At 34.8% G+C, this 12096-nt stretch overlaps 1 protein-coding gene and 1 long non-coding RNA gene across 9 annotated transcripts; one reads left to right on the top strand and one right to left on the bottom strand.

Annotated features, from left to right (window-relative positions):
• Positions 1-1245: 1245 nt before the first annotated feature.
• On the top strand, positions 1246-8963 carry LOC111241190. 5 transcript variants are annotated; one of them, XR_002667011.1, is made up of 6 exons: positions 1246-2052; positions 2145-2170; positions 2385-2465; positions 2549-2629; positions 3414-3559; positions 8840-8958. It is a non-coding gene; the product is annotated as an uncharacterized LOC111241190 (long non-coding RNA). The 5 variants fall into 5 exon arrangements; XR_002667012.1 differs by lacking the exon at positions 3414-3559 and having other exon boundaries at positions 8840-8963; XR_002667008.1 differs by lacking the exon at positions 8840-8958 and having other exon boundaries at positions 3414-3662.
• Positions 3887-9483, bottom strand: LOC106754865 (putative disease resistance RPP13-like protein 1). 4 transcript variants are annotated; one of them, XR_002667007.1, is made up of 3 exons: positions 5388-9441; positions 4708-4800; positions 3887-3969 (listed from the first exon to the last, which is right to left on the bottom strand). XR_002667007.1 is itself a non-coding variant. In XM_014636935.2 (3 exons), the coding sequence occupies exon 2, from the start codon at positions 9023-9025 to the stop codon at positions 5405-5407; it is 3621 nt and encodes a 1206-aa protein (XP_014492421.1). In that variant the 5' UTR covers positions 9026-9141; positions 9344-9475; the 3' UTR covers positions 4505-4800; positions 5388-5404. The 4 variants fall into 4 exon arrangements, 3 of the variants coding, with proteins under 3 accessions (XP_014492421.1, XP_014492422.1, XP_014492420.1); XM_014636935.2 differs by lacking the exon at positions 3887-3969 and having other exon boundaries at positions 4505-4800; positions 5388-9141; positions 9344-9475; XM_014636936.2 differs by lacking the exon at positions 3887-3969 and having other exon boundaries at positions 4505-4800; positions 5388-9132; positions 9344-9475.
• Between the last annotated feature and the right edge of the window lie 2613 nt (positions 9484-12096).

Genomic DNA, 12096 nt, shown 5'->3' with positions numbered 1-12096 from the left:
TTACATTATTATAGAATAATTACAGTAATAATGTTACATTATTAACTCTCTTGTATATATATCTCATAATTTATTCAAAATAAACAAGACAATTTTTTCCCTATTTTCTTTTTTTACACATCACAACCATAATGCATGAAAGTAATCCTCAAAGAGATCAACTAACTGAGTCCCCTCCATGTAAACTCAAACAAAACAGTAAACATTCAACCCTATACATGTTAGATAATCTAGTTACTCTCCTTACCTTTTTGTTGATTGTCACGCTCACAAGAATGTTTCTACGGTGCCTCACACAACAAGAGTGCAACCGTACCTACAAACCACCACATTGGCAGTAGAAACAACTCTTAGAACTAGATTGGAAAGAGGAACTGAAGGGAAACGCTACCAACTACCTATAACCCGTAAAGTTGCATGCCATAGGTTCAAACACAGTTGAAGAAAAAGGAAAAATGACTTACCAATCGGAATGAAGAAATCGTTTGGTCCGTTACGGAGCTCTCGGCGTGGTGAACGTTTGAGTACCTCCTATGAACGATTCAATGAATGTGAATGATAGAGAGAAGGCAGAAGAAATTTAGGAAAAAATAAGAATTCTAGAGAGAGAATGATAGGTTGGCTAATGAACTCAGATTTTTGAATAACTCCTTTCTAAGGTCAGGATGTCTTAACCTTTAGGGATTGGTTACCTCAACCCAAGACCCATAGCCCTTGGCTCAAATTTTAGATCCTTACATAAAGATTTTTTTTCTATTATTATAATTATATTCTTATAATAATAATGTGGTAACAATAATAATTATAATTTAAAAATATTTATGAACAAAATTTAATTTCAATACCATATTATTTTTATTTTAATCTAAAAAATATTATTATTATTTGTCCTTTTTTTTATCATCATTTAATATCTTATATGAATATTTCATTTTTGCACTTCTTTTCATTAAATATATTTATGTATGTTTCCTCTTGAAATATAAAAATTTGGTAAAAAAAGTCCCAAACATAATTTTCTTTTATTAACACGTATTTATTATTATGATTGATTTTCTTTTTCAATGTTTACTAGGATATTTTTATTTTAGATTTTATTATTTGAAAAATGACATAAAATGAACTTACATGATTTTTTATTTAAAAAGTAAAAATTATTGTTTAATTAGATTAAATTAATCAAAAGTGAATTTTATATTAATATATTGTAGTTAATTAAATTGTTTAGTTTTAGAATTTCAAATTCCCGCTTAAAATCTCTGACTAAGCTCACATTCCTCGCTGTTTAGTGTTTGCTCCAAATTTCGTAATTCGCTCCAAATCTCTGGCTAAAGCTCACATTCCTCCATTTTCTATTTCATATTCCACTCATTCACAATGCACACATTTCAGTCTTCAGCGATTTATCCGCCTGCAGCAGCGATATCTCCGGAGAGCTCGAGAGGCTCGCCACCGTCTTCCCCTCCGAACCCGCTGTTGACGGGGACCGCGAGCCCGAACCCGGGCCCGAGCGTTGCCTAGGGTTTCTCTAGTGGGAGAGTTTCTCCACGGAAATAACCGAGATTATCTCGCTGGAGAATCTTCAGCCGCGGGGGCAGTGAAGCCGCTGGTGGAACTGGTGGCGGAGGAAGGGAGCGGGATAGGAGCCAAGGAGATGGTGCTGCTGAACAGTTGGCGGGGATTGAGGAGGGAAAGGAGGCGATGGTGGAAGAAGGTGGTATAGCTGCGCTTGTGGAAGCAATTGAAGATGGGTAGGAGAAAGGGTAGGAGTTCGTTGTTGACGTTCAACTCTGTGCTCACAGTGTTAGTAACAGAGGCTTGCTTGTGAGAGAGGGTGGAATTCCTCCTCTCGTGGCTCTTTGTCACTGTTTGAGCTAAGCACAAGGAATACTTGTTTGTTGCTTCCTATACCCTTAGCTCCCACCGCGTATTGTTGTTTCTCAGCTATGTTTAATTGTTTATACTAATGTCCAATCATTTCTGGTATGTGATAGTGAGGTATTCAGAAAGACCTTTAAGGCTGAGAATCCTAATGTGAAGGCGGTATCTGCTGTAAGCAGTTTGTTAAATGGCTTCACCTTCAACTATTATGTACCCTATTTTGAATAAAAGTCTAAATTGTTTGCTACACTATTTTATTGAAGGTTGGGAAAGCTGGAATGGAAGTGCTGTAAGCTGTTCAATTGGGATAAATAATGCACATTTTCACTTTTTTATATTGATTTACGATTCTTTGTCGTCAGTTTAGATGCATTCAGATAGAATTTTATATTTAAGTTGATATAGTCCAGTCTATTAATAAATATGTAATAAATGAATTCATTCTATTGAATAAGGGATTTATTTTTTTAAATTATTTGACTCCTCTTTTTCTAAATGAAAAGGAAAAAGCTCCATTTTAAGCCAAGGCTGCAAAAATGAAAGCTGAGTATGAAAAACTTATGAAAGCTTATGATAAGAAGCAGGTGAATAACCTGTGCGAGTTGTTCTCTTTTGGTGGTGTTTTGATGGTCTTGTTTATATACTTTATTTTCTATAATCGTTGCAGGCAACCTCAGCAGATGATGATGATGAATCAGACTAGTCCAAATCTGAGGTGAATGGTTAAGATGATGAAGCCAGTAAAGAGGTATATATTCTCCGCTCTTTCTTGAACTGAGCATGATAAGGAGGTTGCACTTAATGAATACTATTTATAATTCTTGCAAACTTTTGTTTCAAGATTTTAGTTCTAGAGGGTGAACATGAGAAATAGAAAGAAGTTTTAGTGAGGGAGTAAATGTAGTGAATTTAGCTTGTATTTGTTTTCAGGATGCAACATTCATTTATCTCTTTCCAAGAAACTAAATGTGACTGATAATAATTGGATTCATGTTCAAACTCCGTTGTTTCAAATACACCTTAGTATTCAAATTTCTTATTTAATCCATTGAATTGTTTTTATTTGTTTTTGTCACCAATTTAATCATCAAAAACCATTTTAATAAAATTAAAAATCTTATCCATTAGAGACAGAAAAGTATGTGTCGCAATATATAATTTACATTACCGACCGAAATAGCGAGGAAAAATGCTTTTGATTTTAATCAAAATTTGTTCCATGACCAAAAAAATGGTCACTATATATTTTTATTTTAGTAGCTGCATTAATGATTAAAAGATTTGTTGCTATACTTTTGTAATTCAATGACTGAATTAGTGACCATAATTGTCAGAATACATTTTCTATGGTCAAATTGGTCTCTAATGCTCAGATATAATCAAATTTTAGTGATCGATTAATAAAATTTTGATGGTTGTTTAGCGACCAAATTAAAAATTGGTTGTCAACTATTTTGGGACTAGCGTTGTTGTTATCACATATTTTTAGTCGTAATTTTGGTTGCTAATTGAGACTAATTGAAGCATTTTAGTGGTTGCTAATTTTCTTTCTGTAGTAAGAAAAATACTTGCCTGTGTTTGAAGACATGGGGAGGAAGAAAAAGCAATCTATTATTCATGAATAGAAGAGGTGTCACAAAATATACACAGAACAAGCCATCAGCCCAATGATATAAAGGTCAGCTAACCCAACTGATATAACAGATTTTGTTATATATTAGTTTGTCTAACATCCCCCGTGAACTTGTGGGATTTATTACTGTACCTACTTAGCCTAAAATATTCGAGTACTCGTCCTGAAATATTTGGATCGCGATATATTCTTTATGATATGAACAACTCACATATATTACTATGATATAATAATTAATTATCTTTAAAAAGATTAATAAATCTGATTAACATATAAATGGCATCGAATGTTTTGGGGATCTGCTTCGAGTATATCACAATCCAAGTATTTTAGACCGAGTACGTACAAGTACCACTATAAGTTTATGAAATCCATAGGATGAACCAGAGAAGTTTGGTTAGAATATCATAAACTTGAAAAGGTCCAAGAAGGTGAATCTGACAAGCCAACTTCAGCTGAAAATGACCACGAACAAAATGAAGATCAAGTTCAAAATGCTTGGACTAAGAATGCATAATGGGATTGGCAACAACGAGTACACCACCAAGATTGTTAGAATAAATTGTTGGTACGTCAGATAAAATATGAAGCTCGATAACGACAGAAATGATCCAAGTGATTTCAGAAAGCACAATATCTATGCTTCGGTATTCAACTTCAACTTCTGTGCTAGTTTAAGCATTCTCTCTTATCAGTTTAAGCTAACATAATCATTCTTTGTTAATAAACCAGCTTATACGCAGCACTTCCTTCTAATCTTTTATATAGCATTGCATACAGTCTCGTGCATCCTTTCCTAATGGTTTTATTTACTATAATATTTCAAATTCAACACCTCTAATTAAGTATAATTATCGATAGTAACTAACATTCACATAAACATAGAATCTGAAAATATAATTCAATAGTAGTATTGTTATCAATGATTATAGCTATCATGAATATAATTCAAGTCAAGGAAAAAGAGTAATTTATTCAATATTTCACTATTATAAATTGTATTATTGTTAACTACACATTCTCTATTATTAAATTGGATTAAATTAAAAATTATATTTTAGTGATGGTTGGATATGATTCTCCTTTTACATTTTAAAGGATTTGGACCAAAACATGAGAAAATTGAAGAGAATGATAAAGATATCATATTCCACACTAAGGTAAGATATGCTCAGGTGTTTCGAATGCAATACTCATGACACTGTCATGGATCAGTGTTATTCTCTTCGATTTTTCATTGCTCCCTCCCTCTTCATCCCTTATCTCAGCCACTCTGTCATCTCCATCTACAATTGTTGAGAAACAAAACTTCATAAATGTCTAGCATAGAATTTGAAATGGTTAGTTGTTAAAGATTATGCAAGTGCGTTTGATACAAGATAATGATAGACTTCTTTGGTCAAGAAGTCTATCTTTCTATCAAAACAACACACACCCACATAGAATACTAGACAACAACAGTATTGAATATTATTCTGATGAACAAGAATACAAATGTACAACAACCAACCCTCAAGAGAGAACTCTCCCTCCACAGGAACAAGCTCCTGTCAATACAACTAATATCAAAAACTCCCCTCTACCAGACCCTCCTTGCCTTCTTATAAAGGCAGCCCATTCTAACTACGTATTACCCATTATAACCTCCTATATTATATCCTATCAGATAACATGAATGTTCTATGTAAATAAAATATATACAAAATGCTAGGTTTCTTTATAGTTGCAATTCCTGTCAAGTATCAAACTGAACAATTAAGTAATTTAAGAATTGTTAAATGTGAAAGGGAAAGCAATGAAATGAAAGATAACATTGACAGAAATAGTTTTTGATTGTTAGATGTTGATGAGTAAGTCAAAGAAGGAGAATCACCTCCTGACCATCCTTCCTCACTGAATCCATCTACCGTCAATGTTTATCCCACGGACATGGCTGATTTTAGGCCAAATTTGACGATCCTTTATGTGGCATCGTTTCTGCAGCAAGGGACATCTGTTAATGCTTAATTTTATTAGAGAGATGGGCAGCCTTTCTCCCACGATATTTGCCAACTTTTTACAACTTTGAATGTGGAATTCTCGTAGCGATGTGAGATGGAGAAGGCCCTTGCACTCCAACGTCTCCAGACTTGAAAAACCAAATAGCTGCAAAGACGTGAGGGAGGGAGGCAACAAACCCTCCTTTGGGAAGGAGTTGATGCCATCACATGGACCCCANACTTTGAGATAGGTAAAGATGTCCTTGGATACCCATGGTTGGCCGCTNAGTAGTTTCTCACAATTGTTGATCTCTACTATTCTCAAGTTAGGTGGCATACCCCCTTCAGGAAATGACTCAAGTTGTTGGCAGTTTGATATGCTAAGATATTCCATCTTTGGGAGAAGAGTACACATCTGATCGGGCAACGACTTCAGCTTATCACAGTCATAAACAATGAAACGAGTCAAATTTGGTGCAGACAATCCTTCTCCCGAGAATGACACAAAGTTGGGGCAACGGCCAATCTCAAAAGAACTCAAACTCTTAAATGAATCTGACCCTAAGACCGAAAGTGATTCCATATTTTCACAGTTTATGATTTGCAGACGTATGAGATTTGGAAAGCTAACTAGTGGGAGAGACGTTAGTGAATCACAACTACTATTTACTGATAGTGATTCCAGTAATTCATGTTTGTGTTGCATTGGGAATTTGAGTTTGTTTAATCCACTGATAATCAGAGTTTTCAGTGATATAGGAAGATGATCACCTGGAAAAGATATGTCTGACGAACAATCCTTAATTGACAAATAATGGAGGCAAGTAGGTTGAATGTTAGTGATGGCCTCCATCATGGACTCTACCACTGGGCTTCCTTCTATCTCTATACGTTCTACCAAAAGAGGAAAAGAATGAAATGCTAATTTGTTGCTTTCACTTATCTCTAATGTTCGGAGGGTGGGAGTCCCTGGAACAGAAGAGACAAGAAGCTCGCAATTTCTAATCGCGAGTGTTTGCAAAGCAGGAAGGTGATCAGGCAAATCTCCCTTTAGTTTGGGGCAGTTTTGTATGTACAGATCCTTGAGCACAAGAAAAGCTTCTGAATCAAAGGCAACCCACGTCTCCCAACAAGGCATATTATAAATGTATAGAGATTCAAGGGATGGAAAGGGCGTCACAGATGAACAATCATTCTTCTTATAAAAGCCTGCATCAATAGTTTTCACCGAAATCATGTTTGAAATATGTAAGCGCCTGAGAGACAGTAGTTGCCCAAGTGAAGGAAGCTTGGAACAGTTGTTACAATTATGTAAACTTAGAATTGTCGTGTAATAGTATGAACAATTCTCCATCCATTCTGGAAATCTTGTTCCTTTATAACCGCTTATTGAAAGTGATTTCAGGTCTTGGTGAGGTTGTAAGTTGCTGAGTACATCTAATTCAATTTGGAAGTTGGTGCTATTGTTGTTACATACAGACCATTCCAAGGATAAGTCGTTTATGTGCTTCTTATCCATTAACCTGGCCTCTAATGCTTCTTCAGCTTGAGTAACATTCTCTAGTTTCTGAATACAAAAGGAACCATGGAGATTTGGAAGTCCTCTCAGTTGATTGATGCTATTCTCTATATGCTTACCGGCTATATAGAAATCCAAATTCTGCATTTGATTTAGTTTCCCCATTCCTTTAGGCATCTCCTTTATGGAAGTATTAAGAATTTCAAGATGACGCAAGTTTACAAGATTTTGCATGGCACCAGGCAACTTAGTCAGCTCAGAGCAACAATACAACTTCAAAGTCTGTAGATTGTATAGATTACACAATGACTCCGGCAGTGTTGCTATACCTGTATAAGAGAGATTTAAGTAACGCAAATGGATCAATTCACCTATTGAATCAGGCAGAGCAAGCACACTTTGGAAGTCACGAAATGATAAAACTCTCAAGTACTTGAGCATCGACCCTATAACACGTGGTGCCTTTTCATTGTTGAATGGAAAATCTTTATAATCGATCGGCAAGAAAGTTCTTGAAAATTTAACTGTTTCAAAAATTTCAATATCCGAGACTGGATCACTGAATCTTGTAAAAGACAAATGACGAGTCTTTCTGTTAATCTTGGTTCCTTTTCTAAGTTCATCTGCTCTGAAATAGAATTCCCCGCCAAGGAAAGTTGCTAGATCGTGCATGAGGTCGTGCATCAGAAAACAATTACCTGAAGTCGGATGACTTGAACTTTGGAAAAACGATCTTGAAACCAATTCGTCAAAATACTCCTTGCCAACTTGTTCTAATGTCTTTCCTTTTTTTGGTGCTTTTACAAGATCTTCAGCCATCCACAACAGGATCAGTTCATGTTTTTGAATTTTGTAATCTTTGGGATACAATGAACAATAAACAAAACACCGTTTTAAATGTGGAGGAAGATAATTATAGCTAATTCTAAGTGCTGGAATAATTTTACACTGACTTTCAGGAAGTTCCCAAATGTCACTTTCAAGTACATTATTCCAATCCCTAATAGCGTGTTTTCTTCTCAACATTCCTCCAAGTGACTGTGCTGCTAAAGGCAACCCATTACACTTTTTAACAATCTCTTTTCCAATCTTTTCTAGAGTTCCTCTGTTCCCACTGCTTCTTGAGAGAGGAAATGCATGGTTTGCAAACACCAACCAACAATCTTCATTTGACAATTTGTTCAGATGATACACTTTAACACTATGAAAAGGGACTACAGCCGCTACATTTTCATTGCGGGTTGTCATGAGAACTTTGCTTCCCCTAATCCCACTTAGGAATGGCTTCGTAAGACTACTCCAACTATCACAATCCTCCATCCAAACATCATCCAAGACAATCAAGAATCTTTTACCCCTCAGTTTGTCCAACAAGTCAAGTTGAATTGTGTTTAGATCATTCAATTTACAAGGCTTTTGAATAATTTCCTCTATCATAGTTTTTGTGACCTTCACAATATCAAATATATCAGAAACACAAACCCATGCCTTTAAATCAAATATCTGCTTCAATTTGCCATCGTTGTACACAGATCGGGCCAAAGTGGTTTTTCCAATCCCACCCATGCCAACTATAGGGATCACAGACACTTCTTCACCATCACTGCTATCTTCTAACACCAACTTCATAATGGTTTCCTTGTCTTCATACCTACCGTATATATCATATCTATCTTCCAAAGATGTTGGCTGAGGTTTCCATGGCTGGTTGTTCTCCACTGGAATATCTTTCAAATCAAGATTCTGCTTTTGTTTCAAAATGTCATCCAATCTTCCTACTATGTCTTCCAACTTACTAATACTAACAATTTTCTTTCTGTTAAAAAGATGTGATAAGGAATTGGTTACCTTCTTCTGAGTAGCAACTTTCGTAGAAACTTCATCAAGTAAGTCATCAACCTCGTAAACAACATCATTGAGAAGATCGAGCCACTCTTTGACATTGGAGTCTGTGATTTGCCTCTTCTCAGCATCATCAAGCACAACTTTAACCACTAGCAGCTGGCTCCTCATCTTTTGAAGCAGCTTGTCAGGCTTCTTCCAACGGATGAAGTTTACAAGCTCAGGGGAAGCTAATTTGTCAAATACAACCTCAATGAAAGCAGAAAGGAGTGAACCACCTACAACAGCTAATGCCATGATCTCAACAGCAAGCAAGTGATTATTTATCGCAAAGGAAAGGAATCAGTTGCAGAAAGTTTGTTGAGAGATGTGATCGGAAAGGAAAGCAATTTCAGTCAACTCTATGCACTAAAGTTGCACAGTTCTGAAATACCTACTCTCAAAATTAACCTTTAGATGTTACAAATGGTAGAGATTCAAGATGCCTACCTGAAATGTTCGGTGGTGGTGGGTGTCGTTTTCAAAACTGAAGGTTCATGTTTCCATGCTTTTTGAATGCGGAACGTCAGGAAATGTATGTACCATGTAAATTCATCATGCATATATTAATTAAAATTTCAACGGTTGAGATTGAAGAACGTGAAATGGAATACCAGTATTTTTTAGGTTTGTTCTCATCCCATTATTTCAAAGAACTAAAGTGTATAAGTTGATTTTAGTTAATTAAAGACATTAAGTATATTTACTTTTTCAGTTTTTTAGTGTCTATGAAAAGAATTATATAACAGAGTGAAATTGTTTGTCGTACAACCTCGTCCAACTATTGTTAATGACACAAAACATGTAGCCGTGATTGAATAAAGATGTGAAAAATATAGCAAATTAAGTATGACGCGGGAAGATGGAAAACTTGTATCCTTAATGTTCATCTGCAAGCATCTTATGATCCCCTTGAGTAGGTTTGCAACACTTGTATGCAGCGTGCACAGTGCTCTTTCTGTTTGGGTGCATAACTCTTGTAGACTTAATAAATCACAAGTTAAATTCTAATATAGAGAAATTTATTTAACTACACTACTTGTACTGGTGTTATGTTCTTTGAGATTACTTTTCAGTTTTGTCAAAATTGTTTTTACTCAATTCCAATAGACATACTAACTAATAAAATCTAGTCAATTTATTATAAAATAGTCCAAACCTACACTTATTTGAATAATATTTCAATAAACATATTAAAGAACCTAATATAATAAAATTTTCTAAGTCAGTTATTATTTATTTTATTATTTACTACACTATTATATTATTATATATTTTAAGAAAATATTATTTCAATAAAAATATAGGTCAACGTTCGAGAAATTAATTTTAAGGACTGAATGTGTCTCCAGAAAAAGTTTTGTTGTGCTTTTTCCAATAGTCACTTTCCTATTCTGCTCCAAAGTTTCATTTTAGAGCCAATTGACATAAGTAAAATTGTCTAATAGATGCATAAGTTGCATTTTAAGACTTGTAAGAATTTTGAGGTAGGTGAACTCAACCAACCAAAACTTTAATGTGTTAATCAATATATATTTATTGCAAGTGAAATGAAAGGGAAGAAAGTTATCTACTCATTGAGAGAGCTTGAGTCATTTGTTTCTTTCGAACGTAATGTTCACATTATCTTCGGTACTGATATAAGTACCATGTCAACTCAAGGATTGCAGTGTGGATAGAGCGAATTAGAGGTTATTGCTCACTTTTTGTGGAGTAAATGGAAAACGGAAATTGCACATTCAAATTAAATAATTGAATTTTACAATATATCAAATCAAATACTCACATTTTAAGTACTAATAGTTCATTTGCCCTCGTTATTTCTTCCCATGAATTTGATAAAAAATTGAAAAAATATTTGGATTGAGAAATTTGAGAATTCAGTATAATCCAATACCACAAACAACTCTTGCTTGGTATGTTTTATCGTAAACAACGATAACCTATTGCTTTCTTACCTGGAGGAAAAGTTGTTAATTCCCATGTGTTATTCCTTTCTAAAGCCTTCATCTCAACCTGTACGACTTGTTTTCATTCACTGACACTAAAAACTTCTTTAATGGATCGAGAAATTTGAATTGCATCAAGAGAGGATACAAATGCATGGTGGCTATCTGACAAATTTCCATAATATATGTAGTCATCAATTCAATAAGGGTCGCATGATCAAGATTGTTTCTTTAGTGCATTTGGGAGATCCACATTAGTATCATTAAAATTAGGAACTTGAGATAAATTAATAATACCTGGTTGCTTTTCATGTTGCTCAGTGTCAGAAGTCAAGAACTCAAATTAAATATGTGATTGAGCTCTATCTGCTTCTATTGGACATGGACTCGTGTTTGGGACCATTTGTGGATTCATGTTTGGGACACTTGACTAACTCGTGTTTGGGATAGCTGTAATTGACAGACTCGTGTTTGCGGTGACTGGACTGGTAGTGTCAAACTGACGTGAAATTTGACATGGTTCAATTTTTGGCAAGGGTATGGTGTTGGAAAACTAAGCAAAAGATTGAGGATTCAACATGATTTTGTTTCTCCCCCTGAAGCCGAGAGCTTGGATAAAAGAATTCTTGTTCATTGAATGTAACATACATGGTGATGAAATATTTTTTGTGTGAGGGAGAGTAACATTTGTAACCCTTTTGAGTTGGTGAATATCCCACAAATATGCATTCAATTGACTTTGGATCAAGGTTTCCCTTATTTTATAAGTGGACAAAAGAGGAACACCCCAAGATTTTTGGTGAGATTCCGGAAACTAATTGATAGGCTGGGAATAACTCTTGGAGTTCCTAACATGGTGTTTTGAACTTGAGGACTCTTGAAGGCATTCAGTTGATTAAATATCTTGAGGTGAGAATAGCATCACCCCAATAGAACTTAGGAACATGAGAGGTGAACATGATTGATTGGGCTACTTGTAACAAATGACACAATTTACGTTATTCAATGTTGTTTTGTTGAGGTGTGGAAACACATGAACTCAGATGAATAATTCCATTACATGAGAAGAAATTGCTAAGGTCTTTGCTGAAAAATTCTTTTGCATTATCCAAGTGAAAATTGGTTATTTGAGTTTGAAATTGAGTAATAACCATTGAATGAAACTGCTTGATTGTTGATATGGTTTCAGATTTTATTTTCATAAGATAAACTCAACATAGACATGTATGATTGTCAACAAGAATGAGGAACCAA

This window comes from Vigna radiata, unplaced genomic scaffold, assembly GCF_000741045.1.
Source record: "Vigna radiata var. radiata cultivar VC1973A unplaced genomic scaffold, Vradiata_ver6 scaffold_275, whole genome shotgun sequence".
Classification (NCBI taxonomy): domain Eukaryota; kingdom Viridiplantae; phylum Streptophyta; class Magnoliopsida; order Fabales; family Fabaceae; genus Vigna; species Vigna radiata.
Note: the sequence above shows the minus strand (reverse complement) of the source record. Positions and strands in the feature narration are given on the sequence as shown.